The 17,996-nt window shown below is 37.8% G+C and overlaps 2 protein-coding genes across 4 annotated transcripts in view; one reads left to right on the top strand and one right to left on the bottom strand.

Moving 5' to 3' along the window:
- Positions 1-17,996, top strand: part of LOC106057686 (uncharacterized) — a 44,829-nt gene that overhangs the window by 1,581 nt on the left and 25,252 nt on the right. The window contains exon 2 of the mRNA XM_056030315.1: positions 3,659-3,705. Coding sequence (XP_055886290.1) covers positions 3,659-3,705 — 47 coding nt within the window. The remainder of the gene's footprint in view (positions 1-3,658; positions 3,706-17,996) is intronic.
- Positions 3,625-17,975, bottom strand: LOC106057654 (mucin-2-like). 3 transcript variants are annotated; one of them, XM_013214959.2, is made up of 6 exons: positions 17,918-17,975; positions 16,787-17,406; positions 14,942-15,063; positions 13,515-13,603; positions 9,823-11,842; positions 3,625-3,751 (listed from the first exon to the last, which is right to left on the bottom strand). In XM_013214959.2, the coding sequence occupies exons 2-6, from the start codon at positions 16,971-16,973 to the stop codon at positions 3,626-3,628; spliced, it is 2,544 nt and encodes an 847-aa protein (XP_013070413.2). In that variant the 5' UTR covers positions 16,974-17,406; positions 17,918-17,975; the 3' UTR covers position 3,625. The 3 variants fall into 3 exon arrangements, with proteins under 3 accessions (XP_013070413.2, XP_013070412.2, XP_055886289.1); XM_013214958.2 differs by having other exon boundaries at positions 17,798-17,969; XM_056030314.1 differs by having other exon boundaries at positions 16,787-16,998; positions 17,798-17,969.

Here is a 17,996-nt window from a genome sequence, read left to right as displayed (position 1 = left end):
TTGATACTCCAGAAATATATTTAAAAAGCTGATGCCAACAATTTCTGTATTTTACCTCAATCTTGCCTCATCTTCTTCTTACATTATGGTAAATACAATTATCTAATCACAATTAGATCTACATTTTAATTTATTTATCTGCATATTTCATTGACAGGAAGGAAGTCTTTCCGGATTTAAGAAAGGGTTGTAACTCGTACTGTACACCTATATAACTCGTAATACCTTTGATAAGTGATAAAAATAAAATAAACTCCCAAATCTAATACATACAATTACACCGAAACTTGTGCATTTTGAAATCGTTTGCGGTGTTTATCATGTACTGTGTATATCAGTGTTTCTCAAACTTTTACCGGTGGTGCCCCTAATTTAAAAAAAAATAAATTCGTTGCCCCTTCCCCCCCCCCTCCCATTTTTAGCCCGAACGTCGCGCCCCGGGGGAAAAAGAAGGAGGGGGGGTCGCGCCTTACAGTTTGAGAAACACTGGTGCATGTAGTTCCTGTTGTAGCTCATTTCCGAGTAGGTCCTACCGACCTACGTGTAGGTGTGCATTTCTAATTGGATAGCGAAACAAACCGATGTAAACTGACTTGTCTTGACGGCATAAGTGAAAGGAGCTTTTTATGAACTTTGAGGTTTAGCTTGACATTCGACGGTTGCATTCGTTATCAAACTTAGTTTTACAACTAGCGCGAGATGTAGGCGAATGTAGGCTTATATTAGAGTTTAGGCCTAGAATTTTCGGACGCCATCTTGACATTTTCTGACCATTATTAGATCATCTCGCAGAATCCCGTAGTTTTTTTTTTTCAAATGTACAAATTATATTTAATTCATTTTTTCAATTTCCATAGAAATATCTTCCCTAGTGCTATTAGAGCATGGAATGGGTTGCCTGAGCTAGCAAGGAAAACCAGTGACTAGGCAGAATTTAAGTCATTGGTTAATATGCATGACTGATTGCATGACATCATCTTCTTTTTTGAAGTAACGTCTGTATTATATAAGATAAGATATCAAATATGAAGATCTCGGATTATAAAACACGTTAATTTGCCTTTAAAAAATGTGAAAGCTTCTAATGTACCCAAACTTGTCATCATCAATTTGGTTCTTTTTCCGTGTCTTCATACGTTGTTTTTCTGTTAAGTTTCACATGGATGTATGACTTAGTGTCGTTTGTCTCTTAACTCTTTCTCTCCTAATCGACGATACCATCGTTGATTTTGACCTCATAAAATTAAAAACATGTTTAATTTTTTTACATTGATTTTGAATTGTATAAAAAGAGCATACATTTCCCTTTAACTCTATACCAGATACAACATTTTCTGATAACAAATAACAAAGCTATTGAAGCCAAATCATAACAGGGGAGTGAAATAGTAATGAGGAAAATGAAGAATGCCTTCAAAACGTGGAAAAATAATTACGGAGAGAAAGAATTAATCCAATCTTAATCTTGGGGTAACGGGTAGAGATCCCATTCAGATATAGTGGTTTTTAAAATAAATAAATAAATAAAAATTAAAAAGGACATTTCAAATCAGTCTTTGGTCTCAAACACGAATTCTGCATTGAATACATGAAGACATAAAGATAATTCTGAAAAACCTGAAGGATGCAGTCAGGTAAAGGTTACTGATTAACATACATAATTAGATTGACACGTGAAAATGCTTAGGACGTGATTTGATTTTTGAAGTAACGTCTGTTATCTATAAGATAATATTAGTAAAATATCGTCCCTTTTCACCTATGGAGTGCTGTTAGCAATAAAATAGGCATCTAGACTTCCATAAAAGTTTGTAATATTTGCTGAACCTTCTATAAAAGTGTTGTTTTTTTCATTCTAGTCACCACTTGTGGTGTCATGACTTATTAATACATTATTAGAACTAGAGAGTTAATTTAAGACAAGTAATGAGTTGCTTGAATCAGCCAGGAAAACCAAAGTCTTGACAGAGTTTAAGTCATTGATTAACATGAATGACTACATTGACAAAATGAAAGCGTAGGGCGTTAACATCTTCTTTTTAAAAGTAACGTCTGTAAACTATAAGATAAGATTAGATGACCAGGAAGTGATTTGGTTTATTGAAAATCATGAATTACAATAATGTAAAAAAAAAAAAGTAAAGCTTCCCTTTCAGACTTTGTGGTCTATAGACCGGATGATGTAAAGGTTATCAGTTTCTGGGGCCTACGGTTAACGACCAACCGCCTTTACTTTTCCCCAACACGAGAGAAATTCGAAGCTCGATAACTGCATCCAGAAGTTGAGCATGAACTGTACTTGCGGCACTTCACACAGAAAACAAACAACAAAGTATTTATACTCCTGCCATCATCTTTGGAACACATCTTCAACTTGACCTTGAAGTGACCTATCTCCTAGACGTGAGACTGTTAGTTGAGAATGACTGCGAGCGCATTGGACTCTGGTCTCAACGTGGCTGCATGTGAACCTGAAGCTCCCTTGAGAGGCGTCTGTCGGGGGAGAGTCTGCTGAAACAGCGTGTCCAATCAACAGCTGTGCAGACGAAAACAGTGCTATGTGTCAAACAATCACGTCATCGTTGCAACTGAAGAAGAGAAAGCTACGGTCGCAGAGAACAGATGACTTCGTGGGGAGCACGCTCCCTGCCGACTTGGACCCCTTCCCCCCGATCGACCTCCACCTGAACTGTCAAACCTGAACTGCGCTGTTTCTTTTCGGTACGAAAAGCGCTTAGAAGGGGGCAATGTTGTAATCTTGCCGTACAAACCGCCATCCAAGATAGTGCAGAAAGGTGCGCACCATTAGATGTTGACATTAGGAAGGATAGATCGATTTCCGCCCATGTCTAGAACAAGAACCGATATGAAGATGCTATGTTCAAGGCAGACGTATTGAAATGCATTCTTTAAAAAGAGACACTTTCTCTTTAGGGCCTATAAAACAAATAGATTGGCTTATTATTGACACCAATCTATTTACCTTAACGTTGGGAAATATTTTATTTCAATGTTTTTTTGTTTTTTTTTAAAGAGATTTTCTACTTTGTGCCGACGTTTCGGTGGGCCGAAAGGAACAACATCGCCGGCCGGATGTGGCCCGCGGGTCGTATTTTCTGCATAACTGATAAAGTATCAACTTGATCGAAAATGCATGAGGGAGAAATATTTTTAAGGGGACTTAACCCAACAAATTTATTCATATCTGTGAATACTGAAGTACTAGTTTCCCTTGTTTCTATAAAATAAAATAATTAATTACCATTAATTAATTGTCTAATTGGTTACTTTTTTTTTATTGATTAATGTCTTGTTGATATCAATGAATAAGCGAAGTTTCAACTTGATCCGAGAATGGGTATGGGAGAAATAACGTGTATACACTTTTTTACCGACAGACAGACAGACACAGTTGATATAAGCTTTGTAAAAATACACCCATCGGTCGAGCGAGGGAGGTGAAGGATTATCGCCCTTATCATTGTGATTGAACACAATGCAATCTATTAAATGAAATGCACTAAACAGAACATATTGTACATGAAAATGTAGTCAACACACATCACTATGAAAGTATAGAACACATTGCGTTTAAACGCTAATGTACTAAATAAACACAACAACGTTATCTCATAACTTTAATGATACTTTTCACCAGGTGTGACATGAGTATAAGTGCAGCCCATGACATGACAAGTCCAAGAGGTAAGTACAAGCCAAGTCTTATGTCGACAGAACTTTTAGAGACACTCTGAAAAGTATTACAAATAATTTTATGTAGATATTATATTGATTATTTATAGTGAGGTTCTAGGCAGTAGATTCGTATAATTATAGTGATGCAGATAATGTAATTATAGATGCTCTAGACCAGGGGTTCTCAACCTGTGGATCGCGACCCCCTTGGGGGTTGATTGACGATTTGCCAGTGGTCGCCTAAGACTATCAAAAATAAGGATTGTTATTGTCGATTCTTCTATTGCTGTGTGTGTCTAGGGGGTGGGGGGGGGTCGCGGCAGAGTGGGAGATTGTAAAAAGAGGTCGCCGAGCTTAAAAGGTTGAGAACCGCTGCTCTAGACAGTAAATAGATAGATAGTAATGCTTTAGGGTTAGACGTAGATAGATGTACTTGTAATCATGTTCCAAACACTACATTGATGTATATATAGTGATGTTTTAGACCAGGGGTGGGCAAATTACGGCCCGCGGGCCACATGCGGCCCGCCGAAGTGTTTTATGCGGCCCGCCAACACCTACAGAAATCAGGTGTGCCCACAGTATATAAATTTAAAAATGCAAATATTAAAAATAATATCTTTATAAATTATTGAAACTGTCTCATTTTTAAAAGTTTCAAGTAAACGAAGATTATGCTTATTGGCTATACATCAATATACTAAATTCAAGACACAATCTCTGACTGTTGGGTAGGCTTGGAACAAGGTGGCAAGTGTATCAACTGATGGAATTCGATCTTTGACTGAGAAAAATATTATTTTTTAAAATAAAAAAATCGCAACCATAATCTCTAAACAGGAAAGTTTGCACAAAGCTGCATAAAATTTCTTCATTTTATATGAACGGAAGACATCGTAATTAAACAAAATTCAAACCAGTGGAGTTCACCACGAGTTGTACCGATTTATGAACAAACTAATCCAATGTATCCCCTAGCTTAGCATGGCGCATGAAAATAATATAAAAAAATAAAGGAAGAAATAGCTATGTTACTTGAAAGACATTGACTGTGACTTTGTTACAAATATTTCTAATAAAGAGTGGAAGACAGATTTCATAATTATTACAACAATGATTGCACTTGTTTGTTGACATGAAATGTATATGCATGTTAAATCTTTTCAAACAAGGCTTTCCTATTTCTACAGGCAAGCAATAGAAAATAGTTTTTGTCATTTTCCTATGGTGAAAGGTGAAACTATCTTTACTGAAATGATTAACAGTACAACACTAATTATTAAGATTCCATAAGTTTGCAATTTATAAAAGCAAATTTTACGACGTTAAGAACCAGTTTTCAATACCATCAGCTTGCCATTTAGCGCAGAAGCTGATTCAGCTCCAAAGGACATGACTCCAAGCAAAGAAGTTTACAGTCAGTAACTCCACGGGAGTCTTATGGGTGCCAGAAGCTGTATTTCGACACTTTAAAAAAACAACTGTGCTTCTGTTCACACTATTTGGGTACACATACATCTGTTCTTCTTCTTCGCTCTCATTTTACATGTTGGAGGGTTCAGATCAGTAATCCTATATCTGAGATGAACCGCAATGTGGTTTCCAGATCAGGCAGTTCTCCAAATAGTCTTTGGAGAGTCTTGTTCGGGTCTCTTGATTTAGTATGCACCACTGAAAGACATGGTCAGCATTCTCTGGTGATGCTCCACAAGGGCAGGTTTCGCTCGACCCGACATTTAACTTCCGGAACATATTAGTGTCTCATTCAGTGAGCAAAAATTGTTTTGTGGAAACTAAACAAACATTATCACTGGTCAATGTTTACTGACTGTAATTTGACAGCAGCCACAGGGGTAACAACTAGTAAGAGTTTCACAGTTCCGGAACATTTTGCACGAGTGTAAAAAGTAAAATATTGCACATTAAGTACAACTGTAAATTTGTAAGGAAATTGTGATATAAAATGACAACAGCAATTGTAAAAAAAATCGTACAATTGGTTTCAATAATTGCTAACTCTTGTAATTTTTTAACGCGTGGAGTGTGACAAAAAAAAAGATACATGAATATAATACAATGTAAATATGAATTAAAAGACATTCTACACAGTTATCTAGCGTATCTTTCTAAGATATATATATGCGGCCCGCCATTCCCAAATTTGTTTTTATGCGGCCCTCGATACAGAAAGGTTGCCCACCCCTGTTTTAGACAGTAGATTCGTGTATATATAGTGATGTTTCAGACAGTAAACCATGGGCCATAACCTATTGTGTTGTAGGAATAAAAATGTTGACCCTTTGCCATTTCCTTAAAATACGCAGTCAAATACTTTTCAACACAACTATGAGACTTCTAGGTATATACGGAAAGAAACTTTTACCCCGGCGGAATGTGACATAAAGTTATTGAAATCATAACGGTGATGTATTAATACGCTTTGCTGCGAACGTAATTCCAAAGACAGGTTCAAGTAGGCCTTTTGCTTTCATAATTTGTTTTCTTTTCCATGTTTCGAATGTTCCTTCAGAATTGAAGATTATTACATTCAAGCCCAAACTTTTAAACGACGGCGATGTGACGGGCTGGGTTCAAACCCGTGACTAAAGATCAGAATGCACACTGCATTACATGGTACCATGGGCGTAGCCAGGATTTTTTTTTCGGGGGGAAGGGTTGGGTGTGTGTGTGTCACTAGCGGATCCAGAACTTTGAAGTGGGGGGGGGCGATTTTTTTCCAAACCCTAACTCTAACGCTCAATAAACCCTAACCCTATGCATAAACGTGCGTAGAGCGCGCGCGCACACACACACACAAACATATAAATAAATATATATATATATCATTTCTCAACCTTCGTCGAAAACAAAACAACTGGGGCAGCGCTATAAGGTTCTCTTGTGGGGACAATAGCGTTTTCTTGCTTTTTTCACTGTAGAAACGTATTCTCCTGACATCTGCAGCTCATTACTCATCAATGGAGTTCGGGGCGAAGCCCCGACGCCAAAAGCATTTTCCTGCATTCTTCATTGCAGAAACGCATTCTCCTGACATCTACAGCTCATTATTCACCAATGGAGTTCGGGGCGAAGCCCCGACGACAAGCGTTTTCTTGCTTTTTTCACTGTAGAAACGTATACTCCTGACATCTGCAGCTCATTATTCGTCAATGGAGTTCGGGGCGAAGCCCCGACGCCAAAAGCATTTTCTAGCATTCTTCATTGCAGAAACGCATTCTCCTGACATCTACAGCTTATTATTCATCAATGGAGTGGGGGCGAAGCCCCGACGACAAAAGCGTTTTCTTGCTTTTTTCACTGTAGAAACGTATTCTCCTGACATCTACAGCTCATTATTCATCAATGGATTTCGGGGCGAAGCCCCGACGCCAAAAGCGTTTTCTTTCATTCTTCACTGCAGAAACGCATTCTCCTGACCTAAAGCTCATTATTCATACTATTAAAAAGGACCTTTCGAATAATGTTGTACTTGAAAAATATTTTAATATAAATGTATAGGCCCATAATACATTGCAAATAAAACTGATTTGTTCCTTGAAAAGATAGGATACCCCACATATTTAGATTTTTGCTTTGAGGATCGCCGCCGAAAAAAAAATTTTTTGATAAATAGTATTTAAGAAAATATAAGTATAAATTGTGAGCTATAGTCCCAAATTTATTTAACTAGAAAAATATCAGATTGAGTAAAGGTTGGGAAAAGGCGACTATGAAATTGTTGAGTTTAGAACTCATCTCAATCATGACTTTTATACTGAAAAATTTCGTTTGAATTTTAACTTTTCCAATGCATAGTCTTTCTTAAAATAATTATGATAAATTCATGTGAAATTACATAAACTTTGGTCTGGAAATGGGAGGGGCGGTAGAGTGAAAACGATTAATCCTCGCTCCTTTAATAATTTCTGCTAAAGATTGCATTGGGCATTAAAGAATAGGTATGGGGCGACTCGATATAAGAATTTAATTTATAGTATATATAAATTATATTAGTGACAGATTTTTTAAAATTTTGTAATTTCTTAACTATAATACAAAAAAAAAGTATTGATTTGTCCGATTGGGGAAATGCGATTGCATGTATCGCCCCTCCCACCTGGTACAACCCTTTTTCATTTACTAATGATACAATTCGAGATTAGAGTGTGGTACGACATAATATACAATGGGTCACATATCAATACGTAGTTTATATTATATAGATGTTCAACTAATTTTGTTCACAAACTATGATTCTCCACAAAAATAGGACCGCCCCCCCCCAGCACTCAGAGGGCTAGAGTGGGGAGGGCAGTACATGCAATCGCCCCCCCCCCCTCACCCCACCGAATCGGCCAAGATACCAGAAAGGAAGCGACATAATATACAATTTATATATTAATTCAACTAATTTTGTTCACAAACTATGATTTCTCCATAAAAACGGACCGCCCCCCCCCACTCAAAGGGTTTAGGTGGGAAAGGCAGTAGAGGTATTCGCCCCCCCCCCCCCACCAATCGGCCAACAGGGAACGACATAATATAAAGATCGGTTAAAATATCAATAACAAGTTTTAAAAATATAGATATTTAATTGATTTTGTTAGCAAGCTGTGATTTCTACAAACAATTTGGACCGCCCCCCACTCGAAAGTGCAGGGGGGGGGCGGGATTGATACCATCGCCCCCTCCCGACCCCACCAAATCGGCCAACATACAAGAGTTGGGGGGGGGGCGAAATAATCTAAAAATAGGTTGAAATATAAATAATTAGTATATATTTTTAACATAAGTAATAAATTCGTATACCAATTGTGTGAATCCTATACTAAAGTTCGTCCGCCCCCCCCCCTTCCGGGGGGGGGGTCGGCCGAGTGGGGGGGGCGATCGCCCCTACCGCCCCCCCCCTGGATCCGCCAGTGGTGTGTGTGTGTGTATAATCTTTATTACATTCTGACCCATCATTCTTTCGGAAGACGCTTATTGCGCCCTAGAATAGGTTCTTCACGGTGTTAGTGGGAAAATTGACTCCCCGTCATTGCCAGCAAGGGGATCTGAGGAAGCGCTAGGAGTTCCCCCAGCGCGGGCGGAGCCCTTCCGCCAATCACTATTTCTGATATTGAAAGCCAACAAAATGCATATTCTGAGGTATCTACATTGCATTTTCCTGCTATTAAAAATTTTTATTTCAAAAACCTAATGTGCTATTCTTACTGACTTAGACCTTCCCGCGCCGTTCCGCGCATTTGCTGGCAAGCTGTTTCCACAAAAATCTATCACTTGTAATGTCTGAATTAGGATTACTTCGCAACTCTTCTTGTGCGTAATTCATTTTGTCGGAGAACATGTCCCGAAAACCTCATGCGACGCTCTGTGACAAGCTTACTAAGGTTTCGACTCCCCATTCGGCATAGGATTTCCTTGATTTACACCCAATCTCTATAACTGCCTCCTAAAATCTGTCTTAGCCATCTTTGTTGAGCCACAATTAGTGTTTTTCAATTTCGGCAGATGACTATTCACTTCACTTTATTGATTGAGCCCCGCCACTGGTAGAAATGTGTAACCTCTCTTGAATACGCTCTTGGAATTAAGTGACTGTAGTTTGCTTTAGATTTTATATCGAAAAGGGAAGTTGTATCGTCAAAATCATCTGTTAGGGGTTTTAAACTAAAAAATCTCTGGAGTTTTGTGGAGGGTTTTTAAATTCAAAACCCCATTTAGCTACGGTTATAGAATTTAGTAACTGTAGTTTGCTTTAGAATAATATTGAAGATAGAGGTTTTCACCTCAAAACGCTCTGTAGGGGGATTTTAAACTCAAAACCATCTGGAGGGGTTTTAAACTTAAAAAAAAAAACATCTGTAGGAGAGGGATTTAAACTCAAAACCCCCCATTGGCTTGGCTACGCTCCAATAATTTTAGTGTGTAATTTGCTTTTTTATATCGAAGATGTATTTTTTAGCATCAAACCACTCTGAAGGGGGGTTTAAACTCATTTCATTTCGTGGGTGGGGGGTTAACCCCAAACCCCCCCCTTTCGGCTACGCCCATGCATGGTACCATTCTATTATTTAACTGAGATTATCCACCAAACAGTTTTAAATAAAATCGTATTCAACAAACCTTCAACTGGACAGAATCTTTAAGATCAGACGTGACAGCGTTCAAAATCGAACTAGAAGACGTCACTTGTGATGATTTGGCCACAGACGTAGTAGGTGTAATGTATTCACTTTCTGTTGTGCCTTGATTGTTCAACATTGGATAAACCGTCGATGTCGCTTGTGTGGCTATGGGAACTGTGGTCGATGTTGCTGATGTAGTTGTTGTTAGGGTAGTTGTTGTAGGCGTAGTTGATGTCGCAAAAGTCGTTGTTATTGGCGTGGTTGTAATTATGGTTGTTGATGGTATGGTTGTGTTTGTGGTTGATGTTGTTTTTGCAGTAGTTGTGGACATTGTTGTAGTGGCAGCTGTGCTTGTGGTCGAGAAAGGACTTAATGGTGTTGTAGACGTAGTTGCTGTTGTGGACATGGGTGTGGATGTAGACGTCGCTGTTGGTGTTGTTGTGGATAATGTAGACGTTGTCGTTGTGAGCGTGGTTGTAGATATCGTAGACGTGGTTGTTAATGGATGAGTTGTTGTGGTTGTAGAAGTGACTGTTGTTGAGGGCGCTGTTATTGATGTGGTTGTTTGTACCGATGTAGTTGTAGGAATAAATAAAGTAGCTGTATCTGTTGAAGGTGTTGTGTATGTGGCTGTTATTGAGGAGGTTGTGCTTGACGTAGGCGTTGTTGTATATGTGGTTGCTAAGGGTGTTGTCGTGGTTGTTGTAGTTAAAGTAGGTGTTGTTGACGGCATGGGTGTACTTGAAGTAGATGTTGTTTTAGTTGTATTTGGTGTTTGTGTGAACGAAGTCGTGATTATAGTTGAGGCCGTGTTTGTTGTTATAGGTGTTGTGGTTGAAGTAGGAGTTGTACGTGTAGTTGTTGTTGGTGGGGTTGATGATGTTGTTGTTGTGGGCGTGGTTGTTGTTATAACTGTTGTGGCAGAAGTTGGTGTAGTTATATGTGTAGTTGTTATAGGTGTTGTGGTTGAAATAGATGTTGTTTGTGTAGTTGTTGCTGTTGGCGTGGTTATTGTTGAGGCCGTGTTTGTTGTTGTAGGTGTTGTGGTTGAAGTAGATGTTGTTTGTGTAGTAGTTGTTGCTGTTGGCGTCGTTGTCGTCGCCGGCGTTGTTGTTGTTATAGGTGTTGTGGTTGAAATAGATGTTGTTTGTGTAGTTGTTGCTGTAGGCGTGGTTATTGTTGAGGCCGTGTTTGTTGTTATAGTTGTTGTGGTTGAAGTAGGAGTTGAATGTGTAGTTGTTGTTGGTGGTTTGGCTGTTGTTGTGGGCGTGGTTGTAAGTGTTGTGGTTGAAGAAGGTGTTGTTACACGCGTAGTTGTTGTAGGCGTGGTTGTCGTTATGGGCGTGGTTGTTGTTATAAGTGTTGTGGTAGAAGTTGGTGTAGTTATATGTGTAGTTGTTGTTGGCGTGGTTGTAAGTGTTGTGGTTGAAGAAGGTGTTGTTACATGCGTAGTTGTTGTAGGCGTGGTTGTCGTTATGGGCGTGGTTGTTGTTATAAGTGTTGTGGTAGAAGTTGGTGTAGTTATATGTGTAGTTGTTGTTGGCGTGGTTGTAAGTGTTGTGGTTGAAGAAGGTGTTGTTACATGCGTAGTTGTTGTAGGCGTGGTTGTCGTTATGGGCGTGGTTGTTGTTATAAGTGTTGTGGTAGAAGTTGGTGTAGTTATATGTGTAGTTGTTGTTGGCGTGGTTGCTGTTGTTACATGTGTTGTGGTTGAAGTAGATAGTGTTGTATGTGTAGTTGTTGTTGTTGGCGTGGTTGTCGTCACGGGTGTTGTTGTTGTTATTGGTGTTGCGGTTGAAACAGATGTTGTATGTGTAGTTGTTGTTGTACTTGATGTTGTTGTCGAGACTGTGGTTGAAGGTGTGGTTGTCATGGGTGTGGTTGGTGTTGGCGTTGTGGTATGCGTGGTTGTTGTGGGCGTGGTTGTTGATGTCGATGTTGTCGTTGTGTTTAGCGGTAAAAGTGGTTGGGAGGTGAAGTTAATGAAGTATGTAGCAAAGCTCTCTACCACTGTTGCCCTAAGGGGGGAAAAAGTGAAAGCAATCAAAATATTTAATCCAATGGAGATCTTTTGATTATACTTTATTATACAGCACATTTATATGTATTTGTAAACTATGGTACATACAGTTATTATACAGCACATTTATATGTATTTGTAAACTATGGTACATACAGTTATTATACAGCACATTTATATGTATTTGTAGACTATGGTACATACAGTTATTATACAGCACATTTATATGTATTTGTAAACTATGGTACATACAGTTATTATACAGCACATTTATATGTATTTGTAGACTATGGTACATACAGTTATTGTGGAACTATGCGCACACGACTTCAGGGGGTTGATGCGCACACCAAAGGATTTCCTTTTTTCAGTCAGTAACCATCCGGTCGTATCAGTCCGGCATGTTTATTGGATCAGCTTTTTTCCCCTGACCAACCCTTACGTGTGTTCCTTTTAAAAACAACAGCAGCAACAAGAAGAATAGCAGCTGACACAACAACAGAAATAAGAGTATACAATCAAAATGAATTCGAATAAATAGGCCTTCAGTGTAGGGGAGTTGACCAGTTGAGTCCTATGTCAAATTACTTTTGCGGCTCTAAGTTCCACTGTATGCCAAACTGGATTCAGTCAAAAGTCAACAGTAGAAATGATAGTAAACTAGAATGACACAAAGGAGTTCGAATGACTGCCTGAGCTGTCCACGACATGCGCTTGGTCTTTCTTTAATATGGTCTCCTTCAGTCTCAAAAAGACTTTGGGTCAATTCATAGAAATGTCGCCCTCAAGCAAACTTCCCTTCTCCACGCAGCTAATGTATCCCAGGAATCGGCGAGTGCTGATACAGTTTGGGATTAGCGGCATCGCAGGCTCAGTCACAGTGTAGCACCATGTGCTGCAGACTGCTTAAAGGTCGCCAACTCCTGATTTTTCCTCAAAGTTGACTCCAAAAGCCTTCCCCATGTCTTGATATATCTACAAGGCAGCAGGCGTTTGAATTCAGGGTTTTCTTTCTCTTAGATGGGTAGCCAGTCAACGCTAACGAGCCCCATTCAGCTCGAGCTTTCTATTATAGCATTTTAAAAAGACCTCTAAAAACAAACACAATAACTTTCGACCTTTTCCTTCAACATTCCCTCTTGCCGTCCAGTCCAACATGTTTACAAAGCGACTGGTCAAGGTCTAAACTTGAAGGTTCGCTCATTTTTATTTACTTTTGACCCACTTTGTCAAAACCTGCCTGTTGATCAAATGCGTAACCGAGCGTATTGCTAGTGGAGAACTGAATTCGTTTCAGCATTTAGCCTAAATCTGCTAAATACTTGTAAAAATAAATTATGACGCTTTATAAGATAAAACTGAATGGAAAGAGAACAGGGGAGCTAAAATAGTATCCCGGTAAAGAAATAAACGAAAGGAAGGCCACCAAATGCAAACCACGAATACGATGGTTTAATGATGCAGAGGCAAATCTCGGGCATAAAGACAAATCATAGAGGATAGATCTGAATGGAAAGATGTGTTGAAGCAGGCAAGGGCCCTCCATGGGCTGTAGTACCGATATGATGGATGGATTTATGCCTTGGCTTTGGAGGATATTAGGGGCATCATCATGCGGATAACCCTGTGAACTACGCACACTTTGTTGGATTCTGGGACTTTATATTTACCTGAAAATGACTCTTCCAACGAGAACGTTTGGAGCTCGCCATGTTGCTTTCAAAGTTTGTTTCAATGCAGAAGATACGTGAGTCAGAGTCTGTTCAGTGAAAACAAACACAAGGTATGTTAAAAACATGAAGTTTATAAAAATGATGAAAAGAAATGTGGAAGCTGTGAAAATCGAATAAAGATATTTACTCTTTTTTTTTTATAAGAACAATTGCTAACAGGTATCTTTTCTTTTTCTATCCTGTCTATTTAACAGGAGATACTGTAGGTCTCTACTCTACACGCTATCAAACTAGGTCTAGTACCCTAGGTATTTTCTTTCAGTTTGTTTCTATGTTATTTAATCTTCAAAGCAAACGTTAAGTTAACGATTACATGCTTCATCAACTGAAGTGCTTCATACAGAGATCTCTAAGCCTACTTTATTTTTAGGCATACCGGTATATTGTTCTGCTATTTCTGAATTTCTCAGAATCTAAATAAAGTTAGGGCCCACATATTTAAAAAAAAAACTCAAAACAGGTCTACAAAGTTTAAATGGAAAGAGAGTTGAAATATAGGGGGAAAATGTGTAGTTCAGAACTGAAGGAACGTCTGTAATTCATAAGTTTAAAAAATAGTATATGAATCATAGTCCTATTAAGTACTAGCTGTAGGCATGCTACAGTTTAGTGTGTAAGAACATTAGGCCTTGATTAGGCCTACTAATAGTTATCATTTTTTTTTCCAAAGCTTATATCCGCTCACTCGGACTGTCTGGTAAAAAGTGTGTACACGTTATTTCTCCCACACCCTATCTTGGATTTATCTGAAACTTCGCACCACTATTCATTGACATAGACAAGACATGAATCAATTTTAAAAAGTAACCAATTAGACAATTAATTACCGTAATTCATTATTTTGTATACTAGCAAGAAGGGAAACTAATAATTCAACATTCACAGTGATGGCTCAATTTGTTGGGTTTAGTCCCTTTAAATAATTGTTAACGCTGTTTCTCCCTCACACATTCTCCGATCACGTTGATACTTTAAACAATTATTTATTTTACCTAACAAAACATGAATAGATAAACAAAAATACTCAATTAGTCAATTAATTATTGGTAATTAATTATTTTGTTTGATATCGAATAAAGAAAATAACTTGTACATTATTGGTACATAGTTTAAAGGTTTTTAGTTCTCTCCCTGTTGATAAGCTTTGTTTTTCTTTTTTTTTTTTATGATTTTTTTTATTTTGCTTGTTAATGTTGCCAAAAATACCCAGATTCGTATTCGAGCCATGTTTTATATTTCTTTTCTGGTCTGAATTTTAATTATTTAAAAGACATTATTAAAACTAATTATTATCGAAATCTTCACCAATTATCACCAAATAGGGAGATTAGATTAATCAAGAAAGAGATCAAGTTTAGACTTACCGCCAAACAAATTGGCTGAGCTTCTGGAGGGATTGCAAAACTGCCAACCAAGTTACTATTGGCATCCACAGCCTGCAGTAAAAAACCTTTGAATGGTGTTAAACTTGTGCTGTTCAGGGTAACTGTTGAAATGAAATTGAACTGATTGACTAACAATGTCTTCATTGTTGACTTTAGCCAAATCTTCACTAGTGTATGTAGCAATGTATTTACGAATGTCTTAAGCCTTGACTTTACTCAAATATTTAGCAACATCTTCACTAATGTCTTACGAGTTCTCTTTACTTGCATTTTTTTAAAATTAAATTCCTAAAAGTAATAAGGAGCATCTTCATTAATATTTTTTTTTTCCATGTGGTTCCTAATGTGTTGTAATGTCTGCACATGAGTGCTTTATTCGTGTTTTTACAAGCTGTGCTCTAATTGTTACAAAGCTTATATCAACTCACTCTGTTTGTCTGTCTGGTAAAAAGTTTGTACAGTGGCGTAGCTAGGGTGGGGGAGGGAGGAGGAGAGTTTGAAAATACCCACGGGCCCTCCCCCCCCCCACTTGAGAGGTGCCCCCAAATTAGTGTTTTTACATTGAATATTAAATATTACGCAGAATGCAGGGGCCCCCAAAGAGGTCAAGCCCCCCCCTGGGCCCCCAAACAATGGAAAATTCCTACCTACGCCCCTGTTTTTGTCCATGTGGTCCCTAATGTCGTGTTTTTCACTAACGTCTTTACAAGCTGTAGCTAATTTGTACAAAGCTTCTATCAACTCACTCTGTCTGTCTGGTCAAAAATTTATACACGTGTTTTCTCTCACACCCAATCTCGGATTAAGCTGAAATTGAGCACAATTATTTCTTTCACCTGACTAGAATTTTGTTTTTAATTAACCATTTAGTAAATTAACTTTAAGTAATTAATTATTTTGTTTGGTATCTTGATCAAGGGAAAGAAATTGTACTTGACAAATATGGTGATATAAGTTGAATTAGTCCCCTTGAGGAATCTAGAGCCCTGAGTTAACCCCTTTTTTTTCATTTAAATACAATCATGTAAACATTCACCCCTTCTTCCCTCCCCCTCCCCCCTGGTCTAGACAAGTGATAGGGTCATAATGTATTGGGAAAACTAAAAACTAAAACCAAACAATTGGGTCAAATATTTCTATCGCACAGATAGGTCAAGCATACATAGAATTACATGGCAGATCTAAAATTAATTGATACAATTACACTTAATATAAGCTTTGTATTTTTTTAAAAAGTATTTTTGTTATAGTTGACTTGTTAAGAATGTGTTTTGCCATGCAGTACAAATATTTGTGGAGGCGTAGAGGGAAGGTATGGGGGAAATGTTCTTGTTAATATAATTTATGATTTTATAGACAGCGAAAAGGGAACCTAAATCAACCACAACCGGACAACGTTTAGGTCTGCGCTGTAAAGTTTCCCTTTCAGACCTTGCGATCTATGGGAAGAGATGATGTAAAAGTCATCTGTTTCTGTGGCCTACGGTTAACGAGGGTATCTAGTGTCCAGCACAACGACCAACCGCCTTTTCTTTTCCCCAACAATGTCAGGTACCCATTAGAGCTGGGTGGGCTCAGAGGTGCCCAAAGATCCCGAAATTAAAAATCTTAGTCTTCACCAGGATTTGAACCCGGGTCTGCTCTGGATGTGGCAAACATTTTTAGGTCCCAACTGGGACTGCGTATCCACGTGAAATACTGTACTCCTCATTAATCTTCGGACTAGAATAAAAACCTTATTTTATTATTATATATTTAAATATTTTACAAAAAATAAAAGGATGTAGAATTTTTATAATATAACACATTGGAGTATAGTCTCACCTTCCACTGTATCTTGCGGTAGATATGTTGATTTGGATAAACTCAATCTGTATGGGTTGTTGGGCTGGTTGTTTGAGCCGCCATGATCTGGAATCATTGTATCACACACGAAGTCCGGTGCACCAGTTGGGTAAGCTCCAACAAAGTGAATCAGCCAATACAAAACAAGCAACGTCTTGATATGCATTCCTTGTATCTTCTAGACCATTCAACTGTTTAGTATACAAACGTTTTATTTGAAAGAGTTCTGTTTGGTTTATATAGTAGAGTGTCTGCTTGTGTAGCCTACTGATTTAATGCTACAGTAAAGCTTCTTGCAAAGTATTTTAGTCGATTCTTCTCCAGATGTTATATAGGAATGTACAGCAATACGTCATAGTGTAGTATCTCAGTGCAATATTTAAGTGGATACCATTGAAGATGTCTATATCCTAGTAGAGTGTATTCATTGTACAATATTTTATGAAGAGAAAGATGTGTACGTGTTTAATATCTATGCATGTGCTTTATTGATCTGTTTTATCGGACTAAGTTAATTATTTTATGACTGATGATGTCATTCCACTACGTATTTCATGAAATGACAAAAGATGTCAAAATGATGACAAAATTCAGATGTCCTGTGGATGAAAAAAAAAGTTGATGTGAATATTTTCATGTAGAGCTTTAATCTATATTCTTTTTATTCTTTATTATTTAAAACGTATTGAAAAGTTTCTTTCTAGAGAATAAAAAATAGGTTTATATCTTATTAAGGAACACATATAAGACATTTTATTTCATAATTATTATTACATATAAAACGAAACAAATGAAAGGAGATGAATGTGTTACTATTCCATGACATCAAACTTCTTCTCAATGATCGAAGATGGTAACGAAGATGTTTTACTCATTAATTGAAGACGACTGTGGGAACTGTGTAGTAACCTAAACATTACAATAAAATAACTGGCATACAATCATCATATTCGTTTCTATAGAGCGTGTATATTATAAATAAATACAAACTTGTTCAAAACTGTTGCCAACAACAAATTAGTTCCCAAAGTAATTTTCTTTCAGCATCATAAAGACAGACTATTGTTTCATTATCTTCCTACATTGCAAGAAAAAGGCTAATTTACACACCCAAAACCTTGAGATCCTCATTCGACACGTCTGACTCACTAATACAATAGGATCACACAGTTTACAGGTGAATCTGAAA

The sequence above is a fragment of the Biomphalaria glabrata genome, chromosome 5 (assembly GCF_947242115.1).
Source record: "Biomphalaria glabrata chromosome 5, xgBioGlab47.1, whole genome shotgun sequence".
NCBI lineage: Eukaryota > Metazoa > Mollusca > Gastropoda > Planorbidae > Biomphalaria > Biomphalaria glabrata.
This window is presented reverse-complemented; position numbering and strand designations above follow the sequence as displayed.